Source organism: Neophocaena asiaeorientalis, unplaced genomic scaffold (assembly GCF_003031525.2).
Source record: "Neophocaena asiaeorientalis asiaeorientalis breed wild unplaced genomic scaffold, Neophocaena_asiaeorientalis_V1.1 scaffold118, whole genome shotgun sequence".
In the NCBI taxonomy this organism is placed as follows: domain Eukaryota; kingdom Metazoa; phylum Chordata; class Mammalia; order Artiodactyla; family Phocoenidae; genus Neophocaena; species Neophocaena asiaeorientalis.
In genome coordinates, this window is record NW_020175528.1 from 2,284,542 (window position 1) to 2,306,726 (window position 22,185).

Sequence of the window (22,185 nt, forward strand, 5' to 3'; positions counted from 1 at the left end):
TTTGACCCATGGGATTATTTAGAGGTAAGTTAATTTTGTTTCCAAATATTTGAGGATTTTCCAGATACCTTTTTGTTGCTGATTTCTCATTTAATTCCACTGTTGTCAACATATTTTGTATGATCTGAATACTTTAAAGTTTACCAAAACTTATTTTTTGTCCCCAAAATATAGTTTATATTGGTACATGTTTTGTGTGCATTTGAAGAGTGTTTTCTACTTTTGGTAGATACACTGTTTTTTATAAATGTTAATTATGTTAGGTTGGTTGACAGTATTGTTTAAACTTTCATTCTTAATTGCTTTATTGGGTGTTGAAATCGCCACCTATTTGTGGATTTGTCAGTTTCTCCCTGCAGTTCTATCAGTTTTTGCTTCATTTGTTTTACAGCTATAATAGGAACTTAACATTTAGGACTTTTATGTCTGCTTGATAAATTGAACTCATTATTATAAAATAACCCTCTTTATTCTAATATTGGTAATATTCTTTGTTGCAAAATCTGCTTTGATATTAATATAGCCACTCTGGCTGCCTGGCTGGCTGGTTTACTTGCCTTCTTCCTTTTTTTCATGTTTCTTAATTTAATATTACAAGATTTTTAATCTAACTTTGATTTTATACTGGTATCTCTTTCCTCTAACATTGAAAATCTTAATCCCTAACTTTACATAAATACTTAACAACAAAATTATTTATTTACATTATCTTCGAAGATATAGACAATAGATTCAAAATAATAATACCAGTATTACCACTGATAATTAGGTTACTGAATGAAGTTTTAGAGGTCTTACTGCTGTTTGTTCTAAGAATATAGAATTATCACTAAGGATATAGAATCAAATACTGTGCTCTAGTCCTTTGAACTAATTCCCTTTTTTTTTTTAGTCGTTTCTCAGGTTTGTTTTTGTTTACTTTTTAAGGGTTATTTCTTAAGTTTAATCTCACTTTTGAAATGTAAAAGTTGTCTATGTTGCCAAACTCAAAACTATATAAAGGTATCTTCGAACAAGTCCATTCCCAGTCCTCTACCCTACTAATTCCTATATTTAAAAGTTTTGGCCTTTCTTTCCAGTATTTTTACAAGTATAAGCAAATAAATATATGCACATGTATAAATAAAATTTAGAATATATTCATGTTTCTCACTCCATTCTTACACAGAGTATAGAGTTCTGTAACTTCCTCTTTTTTCAGTTAAGAATATATCCTGAAGATCATTCCATATCAGAGTAGTTAGGGAATAGAGATTTACCTCATTCTTTTTGACAACTACATAGAATCCCATCCTATAGATACTATAATTCATTCAGCTAGACCCTTGCTAATGGACATTTGGTTTGTCATTACCCACTAAATCAGCTTTCTTTTAATTAGTATTAGTATGGTTTATATTTTTCCACTTTCTTTACTTTTAACTTAATTTTATCTTATATTTAAAGGAGTCTTAAAGTCAGTGTATAATTTTTTTTGCCCAATCTGAAAATCTCTCCTTTTTAATTGGCATGGTTAGGCCATTTACATACATATCTATGTAATGCGTCTGTTACTCTGTCTTCATGTTTACTAATCTTTTCTTCTGCCGTATCTAATCTTCTGTTAATGCCACTCAGTGTGTTTTTCATGTCAAACCTTGTAGACTTTCAAAATTTAATGTCTTCTGTGTCTCTACCAAACATATGAAATATAATAACTTTTTTCATGTCCTTGTCTACTAATTCTATCAACTGTGTCATTTCTGGACCTGTTACTATTGATTTGTTTTTCTTTTTGATCATGGGTTGTATTTTCTTGATTCTTTGTGTTCCTGGTTATTTTCTATTGGATGCTAGATATTGTGAAGTTGCTGGATATTTTTGTATTCCTATGAATATACTTGAAGACTTAGTTACTTGGAAATAGTTTGGTTCATTTGTGGTTTGCTTATAAGCTTTGTTAGATGGAACAAGAGTGGCCTTTAGTCTGGGGCTAATATTTTCCCACTACTGAGGCAGCACCCATAATTACCAGCTTTTTACTGTGGCCCGTGGGATCACCTGCTAGTCATTTGTGGGCTTCTGGAATTGTTCTCTCTGCTCTTTTCTAATGGTTCTTTCCCCAGCCTCAGATAGTTTCCTCACATGTATATGTTTATCAGCACTCAGCTGGAGACTCCGGGTATGGGTGGGTCGGGGGCCAGTTCTTCTGTAGCTCTCTGGAGGTTTCTTTCTCTCTGTGCAGCTTTCTTTCCTCCAGTACTCTGCCCTGGGAACTCTAGTCACTTTGGCCTTCCCCAGCTGACAGCCCTTTCTTTCTTCTCAGGGAGACCATCTAACAGTAGTCTGGGACAGTTAGAGGGCTCACTTTGTTTATTCCCCCCATCAGAGATCACTGTCCTGAGCTGCTGATACTACCCTTTTTTTTTTTTTTTTTTAAGTGTTTGAGGTGGGAGGATAAATCTGTTCCCTGTTACTCCCTGTACTATATACTCCTGTATGTAGAACTTAATGTTTGTCTTTTAGTTAAAAAAAAAAAAATCCAAGGAAAACAATCAGATCATTTTGTATTATAAACAAGTTTGGACTAAACTTATTTTCCTTTGTAATTCCTAAAAAATGTGTCAATATCAAATACATTATGTGTCACATATAAATAAAATACAAGATAATTTAGCATACTAAGGTTATTTTAACATTCGTTTTCTGCTTATCCATGGTTTATGATGTGAAATTTCTTGATTTACCAACTAGAAGAATAGTTGTATCCTAGGTAATTAGAAAAATTATTTCATAACATATGTAGCAAATAAAATAATATGTCTTTAATAATACTACTTGTGTGTTAGAAAACCCAATTTTTATACTTAGATTTAAAAATTAAGAGTATTTCTGATTTTTTTATAGACTCACACTTTTGGACTATGGGTATTGTTTTTTTGGTTTGTGGGTATTCTTATAGAAGTGTTTGTATACTGAACAGCATTTTTCTCTTTTTTTAAATAAATTTATTTATTTAATTTATTCATTATTTTTCGCTGCGTTGGGTCTTCATTGCTGTTCATGGGCTTTCTCTAGTTGCAGCGAGCGGGGGCTACTCTTCATTGCGGTGAGTGGGCCTCTCATTGCAGTGGCTTCTCTTGTTGAAGAGCATGGGCTCTAGGCGCGTGGGCTTCAGTAGTTGCAGCACGCAGGCTCAGGAGTTGTGGCCCGCGGGCTTAGTTGCTCCGCGGCACGTGGGATCTTCCCGGACCAGGGCTCACACCCGTGTCCCCTGCATTGGCAGGCAGGTTCTTAACCACTGCGCCACCAGGGAAGTCCCCATTATTCTCACTTTTTTAAAATTTTATTTTAAAACATATATTTATTTGTTTGTTTGTTTTTGGCTGTGTTGTGTCTTTGTTGCAGTGCACGGGCTTCTCATTGCGTTGGCTTCTCTTGTTGCGGAGCACGGGCTCTAGGTGCGCAGGCTTAAGCAGTTGTGGCACGCGGGCTTGAGTAGTTGTGGCACGCGGGCTCAGTAGTTGTGGTTCATGGGCTCTAGAGTGCAGGCTCAGTAGTTGTGGCACACAGGCTTAGTTGCTCTGCGGCATCTTCCCGGACCAGGGCTCGATCCCGTGTCCCCGGCGCTGGCAGGCAGATTTTTAACCACTGTGCAACCAGGGAAGTCCTCTCAGTGTTTTTATACCTCATAAAATTGCAGTGAATTTTTATGATTAAGATTTTACATAATTCGTGCTTACATGAGATAAATTTGGTGTTAGAAGGAAAGTAATACACTATATTCGGGCACAGTGGGACTGTAGGAGGACTTAAATTTTAGAAATGGGGTTAGGAAAGTAGAAGTTGAGTCTCGGCCCTCTTCTTACAAGTTGTATTACCTCTTTAGCCTTATTTTGTTACTTTCTCACATAAGCTTTTTGAGCCTTACTTTCTTCTTTAAAAATGCATGATGATACCCTTCTTCAAGGCAGTTGTGAGAGTTTGATGCATTTTGTGAAAATAAATAGTAAACGGCACATACTGTATCAAAATGGGTATCATTTTGAGGTTTAGCCTGAGAAGTGTAAATTTCAAACCGTATGTACAGTGGGAAAATTTGACTGTACCCAGGCCTGACATCAATAATCAGAATTGTTATCTTGGCCTGTACTTTCTTCGGTTAGTTTCAGAAATTTTTTAAATTTGATTTTTAATACCCAGTTTAATAGAAATGAGTCATATTGTCATTTCTTTCTTTACTCGGCAGCACACCATTTGCACCTCACCCACATATATGATCTGTGGGTCGTGGAGAGAAATTAGGCTGTTGCTCAATAGCCCATATCTTTCAACAAAGAATACTTTTCACTAACACTCGTGAGTTTCTTGTAGGCACTGGGAAATGCACACCCTTAGATGCTAAACTAAATTCGTGAACTCAATAAAGAGAAAATTGGAGGAGCAGGTCATTAAGTCAGATTCTGTGTTCTCTGTACATACCAATGACTGTTGTCACGGAGTGGATGAGATGACCTTGGTTTTTATGGTCTAAAACTTTTTCTACAGAATGATGCAGGAGCTGTTACTGAGAGTCAGAATAAGAGGCTGCAGAACTGTATGTGGCTTGCCCTTTATTTATGAATCAGATTTTAAGTGGAAACCACAGTTGTTTCCTTGTTTCTCATTCATGCTTTAGCAGAGGATATGATGCCACAGATTTGACTTGGTTTGTAGTGTCTCCTTTAAGGTTCACACAGCTTTCTTTTCCTTTTCAGAAGCCACAGTAGTTTTAATGTTATTATCAAACCACAGCGTGTACCTTGTTGGATAGACCTTGTGTATATCCAAATATTATTTGGTAGTCTCAGTACTGACTGTGGTGGTTTAGTCCTATTTGGAAATACAGCAAAAGTAAATAAATGCATATGTACATATGTTTGGGTAGGTGGTATATAGGCATACAACTTCAGACATGTGGAAAACAATTTTAACCCTTTGAATGTATTAATTCGTATTTCAAGATAATGTTTTAGGTTGTTTAACTTGAATATAAATGTTTTATGTTGTTTAACTTGAATATAATAACGTTAATTTTTCTTTATTCTTCCTTAGTGTCAAGGCATGCCATGGGTTGCCTCTCATAAATGGACAAAGCTGTGACCCTTATGCAACAGTTTCTCTTGTGGGCCCTTCTAGGTAATGCTTATTGAATTAGTATTAGATTTTTAAGTTTTAAAGTTTAACAATTACAAAATTAAAGTTCTAAGAGAACTTGCTAAATAGCTATTTATGACACAAAGTAACGAATGCTTTGAAAGAAAAATCTTCAGTTAGTTCTATTATTCACTTGCAAACGACCAACTCCTATTTTTATAAAAGAAAATGAGTGCCATTTCAAATCTGCCAGACTCTTAGGCTATGGGGAGCAACCTGTGTTTTATAGTAGTTAAAATGTACTTTAAAACATAAACCTGACCTTCATTCATCATCAGCCTTCCTAGTTTCAAATGTCTTAGATCTTATTGCAGGTAGAATCCTGTTTTAATAAATGCTAGCTCAAAATAGCAAAGGAATTTCTATATTTTTATCTGGAAAACAACTCAGGACTAAAAATACCTTTTTTCTCATGGCATCTGTGCTGTACAGAGAGAATTCCAAGCTGTAGACAAACTGCTGAAGCACCAGCACATGGTGAAGTGCACTGTATCATTGATTTTAGTTACTTATGATGATTTATGGGAAATCTATCACACTTTGTAGTATTTTCTGTTTTATAATTTCATTATGGTTTCTTTCAGAGCCTGACTAGTCTGAAATTTGTCTACAACTTGAAGGTTTAGAGTCAGGAAACAAAAGAGCATACTATTCCCTCTACACAAGCACATGTATATACACATAGACATGCACTTCTTCTTCCCAACCCCAAGCTATGTATTCTTATTTTTTAGAAAATCACCAGTAAGTCACTTTGAAAAATGTATTTGTCCCTATGTATGTAAAGCACCATGCCTGGTACTTTTTGGGTTCTCAAACAATAGTATCCTATTATTATTATAGATGGTTTTATATTTAAAAATATAAACCTGACCTGTTTGCTAAAAGCAGATACTCAATCCTATAACATTCATACTATCAGAGGGATTGAGTTTTGTGTGTTAAAAATGTTTAATCTAGTCGAGCTGTTTTTGGTTTTGGTTTTTGTTTATAATCAATACCTGAGAGATTCTTTAGTGTAATTGCTTAGTAATGTACAGATAGAAATTATTTGGCTTGTGAATTTGTTGTAAAAAGTCACTGTTGGTTTTGATATTGTACTGTCATTTGGAGGATGTTATTACCATTGGCGGAGGCTGGGGAAAGGTTACATGGGACTTCCCTGTACGTTTCTTTGCAACCTCCTCTCAATCTGTAATTATTTCAAAATTAAAAGTTTTTTTAAAAAGCCACATTGTGGCTGAAGCCCAAGAAGTAAACTAAGAATGCTTTTTGTGTTCCTCTGGTATTTTTCAGCATAGATAAAGGTACTCTGAATCTCACTGTCTTCCTTCTACCATTTATTTCGAGTTGCTTGTATAACCGAATGTGTTATTAAAAACCCCTGAAGTAAGCTTGGCAGTCAATCTAGTATAGCCATAGAATAATAAAATCTTGGCATATATCAGATATACAAAATTTGTGTATTCTTTGATTTGAAGTTTTAGAGACACTTCAGTTTTTTTCCCCCAAGTAATATTTAAAGCTCCTGCCTTCCCCGAGTCATCTTAACAGTTAAACAGAAAGAGGTCAGGCTCCCTGGTTGGAAATAGCATGTTTTATAATTGTGTACTATTAAGTTCTACAAGGTAAAACTCTACCACATTGGAACAGGAATGACCAAAAGAAGACAAAAGTAAAGAAGAAAACAAGCAATCCGCAGTTTAATGAAATCTTTTATTTTGAGGTAACATTTTGTTTTATTTAAATGTTAACATTGAACATTGAATGCTGATTTACTTCTTTTTTTCAAATTCTGGCCATAGTCATAATTTTATTAACTAATGCAACTAAGCATTTCTAAGCAGTAGAACCACAGTGTAACACAGTAGAGGCCCAGTGCATAAAACAAATAACGGCAGAGCTGTGATTGATTTGAGGATGGGAAAGTCTAGGACCACACCTACTCTTCAGTCATCCTCAATATCACAACCCCCTTCACACAGAACCCTACCTTATCCAGCCCCTGACCTAACATGCAGTGGCCCCAGGACTCTTCTGCAGAATATTATTTGAAAACCACTAGTTAAATAAGTACAATATCACTTGGTAGATCTGGGTTCTGGTCCCAGTTGAGTTTGAACAAATCACTACATGGGAGACTCAAATTTCTTATCTTGTGAAAGGATAATTTTGTAAGAGAAAACAGTAGCATCCCTACCTAACTCAGCGTTTTTAGGAGGTTCAAATGTGAAAATGCTTCGAGACTATAAAGTATTATATGATTAAGGCCTTATTATTAAGTTCTTTTTAGCTAAATCACTCTATGGACACATGCTTATTTTCTTAGAGAACTTCAGCTGCCTTGAAGTTGCCCAAAATACAGTGCTTTGGAGTTCTCTACTGTGGAGCATTTGTTAAATAAATCCTTTTTCATATTATTAGAAACTATAGGAAAAAACCAAAAATAATCAAACTGTATTCTAAAAGATTGTGTTCTACCCATAGAATATGTTGCAGTTGAGATTACCATGTAGGGAAGATTTGAAAAAAAGAGTCACATTTTGTGCTTTTCCTTCTTTTTGTGTGTGTTTTTCTTGATGTTTCAAAGTGAAAAGAGCGAGGGCACATCTAGCCATGCCTGCTTACTGTACTTTAATAAGGGAACACAGTTGAAGAAATGCCAAGATTGAAGTAGGAGGAATTGTGGGGGGTGGAGGCAAGGAAGAAAGAAAACAAAAGAAAGTGCGCCAGTGTGAGACGCCCCATTTCCCGGCTCAGGACTTGCTCAGTTCAGTTGTTCTGTACTTACAAATGGCTGTCACATCTAGCCTGGAGAAAACCAAGAAGGGGCGACTTGCAGCAGCAAGCAGATGGTCCTTTGACAGTCAAGACCTGACCTCTTTGCTATATGCAAGCATGCATATTAGGCCTTGAACCATTCATTCAAAGGGCCCTTTGTTGAGTTGATTATAAAGATAAAAGTCCAATCTCTGTGCTCTAGTGAGAGCAGGAGACCCAAAGCGTACATGTGTGTGCATACACTCAGCAGTAAAATGCAGTAGTAGATACTGGGTAGCTCTGCTCTAGGTGAGTTAAGCCAGAGGAAAGAGTGTTAGAGAAGGAACATTTTGAGCAGAGACATAGAGACAGAAAAGCAGAAAGTTATGTCCAAAGAGTAGCGAGTAGTGATTTGACTAAAAGGGAATAATGGGAACTAAGCTTAAAAAGATAAGAGTAGGACCAACTAATGAAAGGCCTTGAGAGCCAGGCTGAAGTGCTGTGTTAGCCATTGAATGTTTTTGAACCTGGAAGTAATGAGTAATGCACTGTTTTGGGAAGAATTAACCATGATCTGTGGGCCAGATGGCTGAGAGAGAGAACAGAGATCAAGAGACTGTTGTAGCTTAGGTGTTTTTTTAAAAAAGGAAAAAGCAGAAAGGGGGGGCTCTGATTCAAGAGAAGTAATATGGAAATAAGAGGAAGAGATGGATGAGAAAGAAACTGCAGATGGCGAGATAACAAATTGGTTATAGAAGAAGAGAGAAAATGAGGAGTCAAATGTTGTCTTCATGATTTCAAATCTGGAAAAGTAGAAAAGTTAAGAAGGAAAACATAAGTGGTTCAGTTTGGGGCATAATGAGCTTGGACTCAGATATGTAAAATCCTCCCATAGGAAGTTCATGACTGTGATGGGTGATGGTTGTAGATAAAGAATCAGGAATTGCTTACAGCAAGTCAGGAAAGAAAGCCAAAGGAGTAGAGGTATACAATAAAGGAAAAAAGTGAAGAAGGTTAGTTCTGCCACATATTATGTATTCGACTTTGAGTATGTCTCTTAATTTCTGTACTTCAGCTTCCTCATTTTCAAGATGAGGATAATAAATCTAGCCCTGCTTGCTTCAGGGCAGTGTTCTGATGAATAAAAGAGATAATGGATGTGAAAGCACTTTGTACAGCACTATGCAGTACGTATGTAGAGCAAAATAAAATATAAAACCCTGGAGAAAACCCATATTTATAGGTTCTGAGGAAGAAGTAACAGAGGAAGAAGCAAAGAGAGCAGAAGGTAGCCAGGATAGTGCTGGGTAAACTCAAAAGACCAGAGTAGCTCTGGGAAAAGGGAGTATGGTTGTATGGTCACTTGTCCAGATAAAGGGGTCAAGGACAGTGAGAGCTAAGAATTTCATCATCAGACTTGATGATTAAGAGAGGGGTTTGGGGAGGGTGATCTGTGAGGAAGCCGGATTATAAGGAGTTACTGTAGTGAGTAACTAGTGAGTGGGTGGTGAGGAAGTGGAGGCTGTAAGGATGGGTGACAGTTTTGAGATATTTGTCTGTGAAAGGAAAGAGATAGGAAGACCATAATTTAAGGGGAGAATTTTTCTTAGACTTGAATGAGGTGAACAGTCTGGTCAAGAAAGCTGTAATTAAAATAGATTGAATGCTTGCTGCATGTTTACTGCGTGCTTATTACTGCATACTGTGTGGGGACGGAGCAGTCTTAGAAAAGAGGAGGATCATCTCATCGTCTTGTTTGGAAGAGGATGAGAACACTCATTGAGTAAACAGGCCTGTGTGGGAACGGACATGTTCAGGTGGACAGTAGTTGAGGAAGTTCCTGCCAACGGCCTTGATGTTTTTGGTAAAATTGTGAGAAGGAAGTGTACGGGTGCCATTGGTATCTTGAGAAATGTGGGAAGGTCTTCAGACAGTTCCTAACCTATGCAGCTTCCCTGAAATAGAACACTTTTACTCTGAGTCACCAAGAGATTACATATGAGCCAGAGAACCCAGTGTTGCCATAGATTGAGTTGATAAGGAAGGGTATGGAGGTAAGGTTGATTTTGATATTTTTTTTGCCACCTTATTCTTGCCACTCTGCTACTTCCATAGCTGTTTTTGTATTTATCTTTTGGGTAAAATATTACTTAGGCATTTTTCTCTGTTTATAATATACACAGTCGAACATTTTAGGGATGATAGTTTTTTAAAGTTCATGTAAGAAAAAGATATTAAAAAATTTTTTTTACTAAAATATTTTGTTTATAGGTAACCAGATCCAGTAGTTACACCAGAAAGTCCCAGTTTCAGGTAGAAGAGGAGGACATTGAAAAGCTGGAAATTAGGTATGTTGTCTTGGGGTTTTATAGAATTGCTATGTTCTGTGCTAAAAGAAAATCCTAAATTTAACTGTAAAAGGTGACTCAAGCTTAACAGAATTCTCTTTAGTAACTTAATCGATGAAACTTAGAGGAATGTGCATCTAATTTAAATCCAAATAATCTTTTCAAAATCCGATTTCTTTGTACTAATAGTTAAGGTGTATTTATTTTAAAAATAAAATGAGCTAATTTTCACCTATTTTATTATATTTTTAGTTTTTCCCAAATTTAATTGCTCCGTAAATTTCTAAATCATAGCATAATGGATGCAAAGAATATATAGAAAAATAATTATATATTAGCCAATTTAGAAATAATTTTTTTATTCTTCTTAACATATCTGCTGTCTAACAGAAATTTCAGTGAGGTAAGGAGTCTTGTAAGATGATTCAACAGGTGCATGTGTTTGAAGTTTGTGCTATTTCCTAGGTCTTAAATATCTATGCTGTTTGGGAGGGGAAAGTTTTGTAAATGCATGTATAGGTGTGGTGTTAACAGTGTGTTCATCTAAAGGGTGTATTAATCACATGTTTGGAATGATCAGGTAATGTATTTTTCTAAATCACCTATCTTTACATATTAACTGGTTTTAATTGAGAAAGAAACTGTAGTCTTGTGTTGGTTTCTTTTCTCAAAAACAAAAAAGGAACTCTGTAGTCCTTATTTTTACAGGTTAAAATAAAGCGTAGACTTTGAAACTAAGAAACTTAAGTGCTTTCTTTTAGATTATCTAAGATAGTCACTTTCTATGCTTTTAAGTAAAAGCTACTGCAGTATTCTGCTTTCTTAGTTTAGATAGTGAGGTATAAGACAATGCTAACATCTCTTGTTTTTAAGCATGTAAAATTATGTCTGGTACTTTCGCCATAAGCATCTTTGCCGTAGGCATTTTTGCCGCAGACATTTTCGCCACATGACTAATTGGCCATAAGTCAGCTTTGCTGTGAAAAATAAAATAACTAGTTGACAGTTGGTTTCAACTGGTTGAAATGTGTTAGCATTTCTCCTGGTTATCGACGTTATTGATAGCTTCATTGAGCAGACAAGTGACGGTGATTTGCCCCAAGAGTTGGTTTCTTATTTGGAAACACACCACATTGGAGGAGAAAGAGGCTGAGGGCCTGAAAGGCACAGAGGCAAAGCCACATTTCGCATAGAACTTCGAAGCATCCATCAGCAGACATGTGACACTATGGCAAGAACAAACAAGAGTGTGGAGGCTTCAGTACAAAACTCAGAAACCAATATGCATCCTAGTGTCTGGAAACGCATACCTGTCTTAACGAAGGAAGAAATTTTAGGAAAAAAGTGCAATGCTGAATGAGGAGACAAATCAAGAAGCAAAAACAAAAACAACGTGTGAAATACTGTGAACGAAGGACTTGGAAGATAAGCGTTTAGGTACAACCCACAAAAGAGAGTCAGTATTTGCGCAGCATTGCCATGAATTTACACACATTTTGAATGTGTTCAAATAAATTTTGTATTTTGCAATAAAGTCTTTTTAATTTTGTTGTTTATTTTTTATGTTTGTGTCTTTTTTAATGTCTTATTTTATTTTATCTTTTATCACAAAATTGCCTTTGACCAATTAGTTATGTGGTGAAAATGTTTGCAGCAAAAAGTGCTTGAGGCAGAGATGTCTGTGGCAAAGATGCTTTTGGCAGAAGTACCCAGAACCGTAAATTAGTGCTGGAATACGAATCATAGTAATTTGAAGCTTTTTGGTCATGTGCGTTCTCTTACACATTGTTTGCAAAATATAAAGCCAGTTTTTAAATTTTCAGGATCGACTTGTGGAACAATGGAAACCTGGTCCAAGATGTTTTCCTCGGTGAGATTAAGGTTCCTGTGAACGTGTTAAGAAATGATGCTTCTCATCAAGCCTGGTAAGAAGACAAACATTGTAGTGAACTACATAGTAGGTCATCCCCTTTCATGCACTGTATATGCAAATAAATGCTTACTTTGAGCATATTTTAAGTTTTTAATGGATAAGCCCAAAGTTATTAACATTAACTGATTTGGCCATTAATTTATTGTTGCAGAAATATAAGTACAATTATATTAGTTTTATGACTTGTCCTCTGGTACTGAGATAAAAGAACTGAATTGCCTAGGAATATTTTCCTGTTCAAAAACTTAATCTTAGGGTTTCCCTGGTGGCGCAGTGGTTGAGACTCCGCCTGCCGATGCAGAGGACACGGGTTCGTATTAATCTTAACTCTAAAGAAAAAATATAAAACATTTCGAACGTTACGTAAGAGTTGCCCATGTGAGAAGATGCTTGATCACAAATCAGCATCTGTAGTTCAGAAGCTTTATTAATGGGCATGGGAACTGTGGATGTTTGAAAGCAAAAGGTTTATTGTAGGGATTCAGCTGTTTACGGGATCTCACCGGTGATTTTCCTACCCCAAATCCCATTGAAATGCACCATGGATGGCTCTGATGTTATTTTCTAAATGCCTAGGATCTAGATGTTGTTGAGCTGATCCAGTTAACACACTTTTCAGGAGCTCTAGTGGCTCAATATTGGCTACAATATTACCTTTTTGTGACTTCTAATAGTGACATTAAACTCATGTTAATGCTCGGACATTAAACTGATGTTAGTTTCCTTAGTAGAATCAGTGTGAAACTATTGTTTTTTTTTCTGTCTACAGCACTTAAAAGCGTGTATATCCTTTCCCTTCCAGTAGGTTGCCCAGTAGCCCTCATGCCAGACTTGGGTTTCAACTGAGTATAAACAGCATGCCTTTCTCATTTGCCTCTTAAGGCCCCCTTTTTAGGGCTCAGTTTCAGTTGCCTGGAAGAGGAGTTGAAACAGTGTTCAGATGTTTCTTACTGTGGACAGCAGTCTCATTTGCCTTTAGGATTTTGCTTCTCCTGAGTGCCGTCAGGCATTCTTCACTTTGGATTCTGTTGTCCTTAAACAGTTCTCCCTAGTAGACTGATACTTCTTTCTTTCTTTCTTCCTTCCTTCCTTCCTTCCTTCCTTCCTTCCTTCCATCCATCCAACCATCCATCCGTCCATCCATCCTAAGTCTTAGTTGCAGCATATGGGATCTTTAATTGTGGCATGAAGAATCTTTTAGTTGTGGCATGCGGGATCTTTAGTTGCAACATGTGGGATCTAGTTCCCCTGACCAGGGATCAAACCCGGGGCCCCTGCATTGGGAGCACAGAGTCTTAGCCTCTGGACCACCAGGGAAGTCCCTAGACTGATATTTAGAGTCTCAAAAATTTTATTTTATTTTTACCTCTTGCTAATGCAGATCTAAGATTTATTAGTCTTTATGATGGCATTTTATATGCTGTAATTTCCAAAATGTATCCATAGATGGAAACTTGGTCACTATGAAAAACTGATGAACATTTGAGGCTTGTCATTCACCCCTGCCGATCTTCTTCCACCTTCTATAAAATTAGCATACTGTTTAAAAAATATTTATTCATTTATTTATTTGGCTGCATCGGGTCTTAGTTGTGGCATGCAGGATCTTCGTTGCGGTGCGCGGGCTCTTCATTGCACTGCACAGGCTTCTCTCTAGTTGTGGTGTGTGGGCTCCAGAGCATGCAGGCTCAGTAGTTGCGGCACGTGGGCTCTCCAGTTGTGGTGCGTTGGCTTAGTTGCCCCGCTGCATGTGGGATCTTAGTTCCCCGACTAGGGATCGAACTCACATCCGCTACATTGGAAGGTGGATTCTTAACCACTGGACCACCAGGGAAGTCCCTAGCATACATTTTTAAATGAAAATTTCTGAACTCAGTTCATTAAGTCTTTAAAATGATATGCCATGCTACTTGGTACAAAATAAAATGTGAGTCATTGTGCCTCCCAAGGCCCCTCAAAGTGAACTTGAAATGTGCCATTATAGCCTTATTTTAAGTAAGAGGTCTCCAAATTTGGAGGCCCTCCAAATTTGGCAAAATTTGTAGAACTACCTAGGCACTAACAAACAATTAATTTTATTCCCATAGATTTTTTTTTTTTTGCTAATAATATTTTTAAAGTAACCTGCCCAAAAATATGTATTAAAATTTATACAACATGAAATAGAAACATCTGCTAATTCATTTATACTTCTCTGCATGTAAGGAAATATAAAAATGTGAATGCAGTTTTCTTTTAAGTCAAATTAAAACTCAGCCTCCTTTGTCAATTGTAGAGCTGCAGCATCCCCTTGTGGGGTTGATGGTAACTACATGAAAACTCAGGAAAAGCTTTATTTACCTTCAGGATTTCAGGCATATTCTTTCTTTCTTTCTTTTTTTTTTTTTTTTAAATTAATTTATTTATTTTTGGCTGTGTTGGGTCTTTGTTTCTGTGCGAGCGCTTTCTCTAGTTGTGAGCAGGGGCCACTCTTCATCGCGGTGCGCGGGCCTCTCACTGTCGCGGCCTCTCTTGTTGCGGAGCACAGGCCCCAGACGTGCAGCCTCCGTAGTTGTGGCTCACGGGCTCTAGAGCGCAGGCTCAGTAGTTGTGGCTCATGGGCCTACTTGCTCCGCGGCATGTGGGATCTTCCCAGACCATGGCTCGAACCCGTGTCCCCTGCATTGGCAGACAGATTCTCAACCACTGCGCCACCGGGGAAGCCCAGGCATATTCTTTCTAATCTTAATATTCTAGCTCATTAGTGTTGATAATATCTAGTTTTAACTTTATCATATGTAGATCACAGAATTTGATTAGACTTTTTGAATAGGTAGTATACTCACATGGTTCACAGTTCAAAAGGTAAAAGTCTATCTCCTGCCCCTGTCCCCGAGCTAACCATTTTCCCTCTTCTGAGGCAGCCACTAGTTTGAGATTGTGGAAATATTTTATGTAAGTATAGGCAAACATGGATATATCCTTCTTTCCCATTCGTTACACAAATGTACACATTTAAAAAAAATTTTTATTTTATGTTGGAGTGTAGTTGATTAACAATGTTGTGTTAGTTTCAGGTGTACAGCAAAGTGATTCAGTTATACATATACACGTATCTATTCTTTTTCAAATTCTTTTCCCATTTAGGTTATTACAGAATATTAAGCGGAGTTCCCTGTGCTATATAGTAGGTCCTTGTTGGTTATCTGTTTTAAATATAGCACTGTGTGTACTTGTCAATCCCAAACTCCCTAACGCTCCCTCCTGGTAACCATAGGTTCATTCTCTAAGTCTGTGAGTCTGTTTCTGTTTTGTAAATGAGTTCATTTGTGTCTTTTCTTTTTTAAGATTCCGCATATAAGCGATATCATATGATATTTGTCTTTCTCTGTCTGACTTAACTTCACTTAGTATGATAATCTCCAGGTCCATCTGTGTTGCTGCAAATGGCATTATTTCATTCTTTTTTATGGCTGAGTACTATTCCATTGTATATATGTGCCACATTTCTTTATCCATTCATCTGTCAGTGGACGTTTAGGTTGCTTCCATGTCTTGACTATTGTAAACAGTGCTGCAGTGAACATTGGGGTGCATGTATCCTTTTGGACCATGTTTTTCTCCGGATATATGTCCAGGAGTAGGATTGCTGGATGATCTGGTAGCTCTATTTTTAGTTTTCTAAGGAACCTCCGTACTATTCTCCATAGTGGCTGTACCAGTTTACATTCCCACCAACAGTGTAGGAGGGTTCCCTTTTCTCCACCCTCTCCAGCATTTATTGTTTGTAGGTTTTTTGATGATGGCCATTCTCACTGGTGTGAGGTGATAACTTGTAGTTTCGATTTGGAATTCTCTAAGAATTGGTGATGTTGAGCATCTTTTCATGTGCCTCTTGGCCATCCATATGTCTTCTTTGGAGAAATGTCTGGTTAGGTCTTCTGCCCATTTTTTGATTGGGTTATTTTTTTTTGATATTGAGCTGCATGCGCTGTTTGTACATTTCGGAGACTAATCCTTTGTCAGTCTCATCGTTTGCAAATACTTTCTCCCATTCTGTGGGTTGTCTTTTCATTTTGTTTATGGTTTCCTCTGCTGTGCAAAAGTTTTTGAGTTTAATTAGGTCCTTAATGGACACATACTGTATCATATTCTGTACCTTACTTTTTTTCACTTTCAATTTAGTAGAACTTCAGTAAGTATTTGTTGACTTTTTATAGTGGTTAAGAGTATGGACTCCAGAACGAAATTGCCTTGGTTGAAATCCCAACTCTATCATTAACTACCTGGGTGACCTTGGACAAGTTGTTCCACCTGCATGCCTTTTCTTTCTTTGGCTATCAAATGGGGATAGTACAAACAGTACCTGCCTCCCAAAGTTGTTAGAGGATGAATTGGTTTCATGTAAAGTAAGTTACAAGTGGGTATACTGTGGGTATAACTCAGGCTCTCATCATTATAGTTATTGCTGCTGTCATCGCCATTATTCCACATCAGTACATATAGAATTTCTGCATCTTTTTTTTTTTGGTACCAGTATTCCACTGTTTTGTAATGGTATAAATAAAGAGAACCTTAGTGATCATCTAGTTCAGTCTCCACCAGTTACATCAGTATTAGAGAACTTAACATGTGCAAAGCCCTTGTGTGATCGTACACATTGGCACAGTAATTTCCTCCTAAATGATCCAAAATGAACATTAAGAAAATAGATGCAAACATCCTTTCATGTTATAATTTAAAATTTTGAAAGTAAGACTCAAGAAGTAAATAAAACACATGGTTGGAGTTTTTTTCAATATAAGCACTTTATACAAGTTTAAAACTAGATTAATATTTAAGATGAGTTGGTTTTGTAGTTTGCTAATTTTGGCACCTATCTTTAATCTCCTATCTTTAGTAAAAATCTGTTGATAATGATTATCTTTCTGGAACCAGAAATAACATTTAAGTATTAGTAAAGGTGCCTCTGAACAGTTATTTTCCAGATTAGGCAGCATTATACACAAATAATGGTAGTTTTTGCCTGCCTGCCTCAATTTTAGTTATACAGACCTTGTTAACATTTTTCAAATGCTGATTTTTCTTCTGTTAAGGGGCTGTCAAAACTGCTGACTCTTGAGAACATTAGGATTGCTTTTTTGTCTAACTATGAATGAAAAAAATACATGTGAGCAACTGAGTGCCACTTTCAGTTGATAACTTCTCTTTGTTTCCTGTTCCTTATTCTTTCAAACTGAAACACTTCATTCAAAAACTGAAGAAAATATACTTGAGGTTTTTGTTTGTTTGTTTGTTTTTTGTATCCCTAGACCTCAGACACACCAGATATCCTCTACTTAACAAACGTTGAGGTTTTTCTTTTTAGCTCTAATTCATACAAGATTGCTTAATTCACCAGGGCTCCTTTAGATTGTTTAAATTGAGATTTTTGTAACAATGTTTTAAAATAATAAATTACATGTACATAATTATATAAATAATGACATTATGCATAGTTATTTTACATATATATGTTTTTTAACTTTTACTTGCATTTACTTTTTTGCAGCATTTATTCCTGGGCCATAAGTTTTTGTTTCTTCAGTTTCTTCTGGGATATCTTTTTCTTCTGGGCAACCTCTTCTGGTTTAGGAACAATCTGTTCTTTTTCTGTGAGGATTATCTCAGTGTGGCAGGGAGAGCTCATGTATGGGTTGATCCGACCATGAGCTCTGTAAGTCCTGTGCCGTATCTTGGGGGCTTTGTTCACCTGGATGTGCTCAATGACCAGAGAATCTACATCTAAGCCCTTAAGTTCAGTATTATTCTCTGCATTTTTGAGCATGTGCAGTAAAAATTCAGCACTCTTTTTGGGCCTCCGACCCTGTGTCCAGCACCACTGTTTGGCCTGGGGCACACCTACGAACTCCACCATTGTTAACGACGGAATGGCACACATTGCTTCTGTAAAGTGACATCCTTCAGATACTTGGTGGCTTTTCGGATATGCATACACTTAATGGCCTGGGCAGTTTCACGAGTGTTCTTAAAGTGAACACGAAGATTTGAACCTCTTGATTTGCCTGATTTCTTGTGGTTTTCTGGGTCAAGTGAATAACGAACCATTTTTAGAGGTTACCTCAGGCTGTTTACCGGAAAAGCTATTTAATATATTTTAGGTGGTAACAGTTATATGTATATAAATGTTTTATAAATAACATTTACTGTGTACAAGGCACTATTCTAAGTGCTTTACTTACATAACCTCCTTAGGGATTAAATCAGTTAGATACTATTATTACCCCTTATTTAAGAGGTGAGGAAACAAGCACAGAGAGATTGAGCAGTTTTACCAAGGTCATACAGCTGTGATTTGGACCAAACTCTTTGACTCCAAAGTTTTTGCTTTTAACCAATGTAAAATAATAAATTTGTACTTTGGCATAAATATTTTTGAATATGTTTAAAACTCAAAAATATTCTCTGTTTTAAGCTGTCAGCAAAGATTTGAGTGTCCCTTGCTTATAAAATATTATTAAAAAGAAAATTGAGTGAGCGGTCCCTTCTCATTTAAAAAAATGATCTTTTCAAGGAATGGGTAGGGCAATTTTGAAATTCTGTATTTTGTTCAAGTAGACATGGGTGAAGTATTTTGTCCATAGGAATTTCTTATCCTGCCAAAGAAACCTAAGGAGACAGGTTTAAAAAGAGTGGCAGGAGCAAGCCCTTCTGGAGTTCCTGAGCATCCTAGAACAGTGTATGCATAAAAACGAATAACTGGCATAACGCTGCCCTAATCCCTCTGCAAAGAATGTGCCATGTTAGGACTATAGACCTATTTTGCGGGTATTTTGTAGTTTTATGAGAGTACCAGAGGGATAAAGCATATTCCTTCCCCCAGTAATTCGGAGATAAGGGAATTAGAGATGCCCTCTGAGTATAATTTCTATAGAACAAGCCAAAACAGAGTCTGTAACCTGACTGGAGTATGAGGACACTGTTTAGGATGGGTAGGCACAGTCCCTGGGAGGCTGGGTTTTAACTGTAACACAAGTAATTTTATCCTTCCATATACGGAAAACATGAGTTAAAATAGAAGGGGCAGAATAAAAATGTATCCCAAAGAGGCCAACATGGGTGGCTGCTGCCCATTCAAGCACAGTCAAGCGGTAAGGGGATTCTGTCCTAGAAGTATTGTTCTTTCCTTGGCAAAATTGTCTTAGCTGAGAGATTCTTAAGATTTCCTTAGATCTCTGTGTTGTGTCTCAGTACTCACCACAGCACCTTCTGATAAATAATTTGGCTTTCCAAATAGCTTACCAATAGGTAAAAAAATGTATTGATCAAACATAAACAATTGTATTAACAGGTAAAAAAAGGTATTAGTTGAAGTAGGAGATGTAGATGAAACACTATGGGAAATAGTGATAATTGTTGAAGCCAAGTGATAAGTGCATGGGGGTGATGGTGAGGGTGTTGCTTACTAATATTATCACTCTTCTCCCTACTTTTGTGAATTAACATTTCCATAATAAAATGTATTAGTCACAAAAAAGTGTGGGTCTCTTTGCCATTTGACTGTTGTACAGTCTTTCCTCGGTATCCATGGGGGATTACTTCCAGGAACCATGAAGTTCAAACCCATGTTGTTCAAGGGTCAACAGTATTTCTTTTTATAAATTTAGTAATTGGCCTTCTGTTTTAAATATATTAGTCTCTGTGCTCAGTCATTGCAATCCAGGTTCACTTTGAGATGTGCTGTTACAACTAGGTATCTGAGTCTGCAAAGCTACAGAACATATACTGCATTGTTGAAAATTGACCGAAGTGATGCCCACGTCAGGATGCTTGGGGATCAGCCAGCTAGACTTCCCTTAGAGGCACTTCAGAGTCATTTTTGCTAATAGGCTTATTTCCAATTATTTCCATAGGCAAATTCTTTAAATCATTATTTCTCAAATCAGAGACTAGAAGTTCTGAAGGTTGGTCTTCTGAGACAAGAATTCCTGTTTTGTGGGTAGTGATATAATTTCTGTATAATTTCTTCTCCTTACATTACCATTCCTTCATCTTTAAAATTTTTCTTGGTTAATTCTCTAGTTCTCTTTTATATCTTTATCATATCTTTCTGAAAGCTAGAATTCTATGAAAACCCCCTCTCTTCTATTTTTAAACAAGTTAGTCTGTTAGGGGAAGACATCAAAAGTAAATATCAAAACTACTGACTCCTTTATAAAAAGCATTCCAGCTAATGAGTGAAGGAGGGATGATAGAATCATAGGTATCATTTTGCAACCTGTGCAGATTAATGACTCTCGGCAGTGGCCATCAGTGATTGCTAATATCACAAAAAGAGAAAACAGTCAGACATTAGTGCCTCTTGGTGGGACTACACAACACTCTAAATGAAATGTTCTTGCCGGAATATGAAATCTGAATCTAACCAAGCCCCTAGATCTATCTACAATACTACAGGAAATACAGAGGAGACAAAAGAACATGCTAAATGACATCATGGAGATAGAGTTAACACAGTCCCAAGTCTGGAAAATTGTATAGATAAATTACCTGATTTCTTAGTGGTTAGAGGGTATCTATAGGTTAAAAGAAACTTAAGCTATCAACCAATTACAATCTGTAAAACTTGGATTTGAATAGAACATAGAAAACTGTTTAAGTTTGGGAGAATTTGCATACTGACTGGATAGTAATGATTTTTAAAAGTTTATATATATATATTTATTGTTATATATACTTAAATATTTATAGATGAAATTATAAAACACCTGGAAATTGTTTTAAACTAATGCAGGAGTGGGATGGGAGGAGTGAGTAGAGAGACGGCTAAAACAAGAATAACCTTGAGTTGATAATTATTGAAGTTAGGTGATGGTACATGGGAGTTCAGTATGCTACTCTTTTTACTTTTGTATGTATTTTTAAATTTCCATGACAGAAAGTCTTTAAAAATAACTTAGATTTCTGGTTTTGGTCCTACAAACTTCTCTTGATTTTTAAACACTTCTCTTTCCTTGGAATATTTAAAGCTGCCTCTATTTTTTACATATATATTTTTTGCCTTTTACTTACCTGGAAAAATTCATGTAAATCTGATTTTTGCAAATAAAAACATTTTCAATATATTTGCACTGTTAATTCTTTAATAATATAAAAATCATTTATAAACCTTCAATCACTAACTTTTAAAAAATAAGTTCAAATTTTTACAATGTAGGATTTACTTTAAAATGAGATCATTTATACCTTCTTGTAGTATGTCTTATCTATTTCAACCAAATGTGTCTTTCTTAAATTTAGTTGGTAAAAAGTTATTTTTGATAATATGTTGGATTTTGTGTTTCATTTTTCATTATTTTTTTCCTAACCTGCAAGCTAATCAGACTCTTATTCAGTCCTTTTGAGATCTTGATTTTTGTATTATCTATACTTTTTTTTCCTGGATTAAAATCTATTTTTAGCTTTCTAGTTCAATAGACAGCCACTATTAAGCCTCTGAAAATTAATACTGTGCTATTTAATGAATTATCCTAACATTATATATTAAGTTGACTTTTTGGATTTAGTTTTTTGATAGCTTAGCTGTTTGTTTACCTCACCAACTTTGAGGCCCATTACCATTGCATAGAATTGATTCTATTTTTACTTTAGGTACTTGCTACAACCAAGAGACAATGGAAACAAGTCATCTAAAACTGATGACCTGGGATCCCTTCGATTAAATATATGTTATACAGAAGACTATGTGCTTCCTTCAGAGTACTATGGTCCTTTGAAAACTTTGCTGCTAAAATCACCAGATGTTCAGGTACCTTAAAAATCTTGTGTGTTACTTAATATGGAAAGGCTAGAATAATTCTGTAAATTATGAGGAAAAGATTTCAGAGTATCAAGTTTTATTAAAACTATATATATATGTGTGTGTGTGTATATATATATATATATATATATATACACACACACACACTATGTATGTGTATATATATATAT

The 22,185-nt window shown here is 36.2% G+C and overlaps 1 protein-coding gene and 1 pseudogene across 2 annotated transcripts in view; one reads left to right on the plus strand and one right to left on the minus strand.

Annotated features, from left to right (window-relative positions):
* RASA2 (RAS p21 protein activator 2) overlaps positions 1-22,185 on the plus strand; it is a 119,319-nt gene that overhangs the window by 60,348 nt on the left and 36,786 nt on the right. Inside the window, exons 6-10 of one of the 2 annotated variants that reach the window (XM_024769012.1) lie at positions 5,074-5,157; positions 6,829-6,901; positions 10,207-10,283; positions 12,107-12,208; positions 21,847-22,003. In XM_024769012.1, the coding sequence (XP_024624780.1) occupies positions 5,074-5,157; positions 6,829-6,901; positions 10,207-10,283; positions 12,107-12,208; positions 21,847-22,003 (493 nt within the window). Of the gene's footprint in view, positions 1-5,073; positions 5,158-6,794; positions 6,902-10,206; positions 10,284-12,106; positions 12,209-21,846; positions 22,004-22,185 lie in introns of both variants that reach the window. The other variant, XM_024769013.1, reaches the window with a different exon arrangement.
* LOC112415836 (60S ribosomal protein L17 pseudogene) lies at positions 17,750-18,303 on the minus strand (annotated as a pseudogene).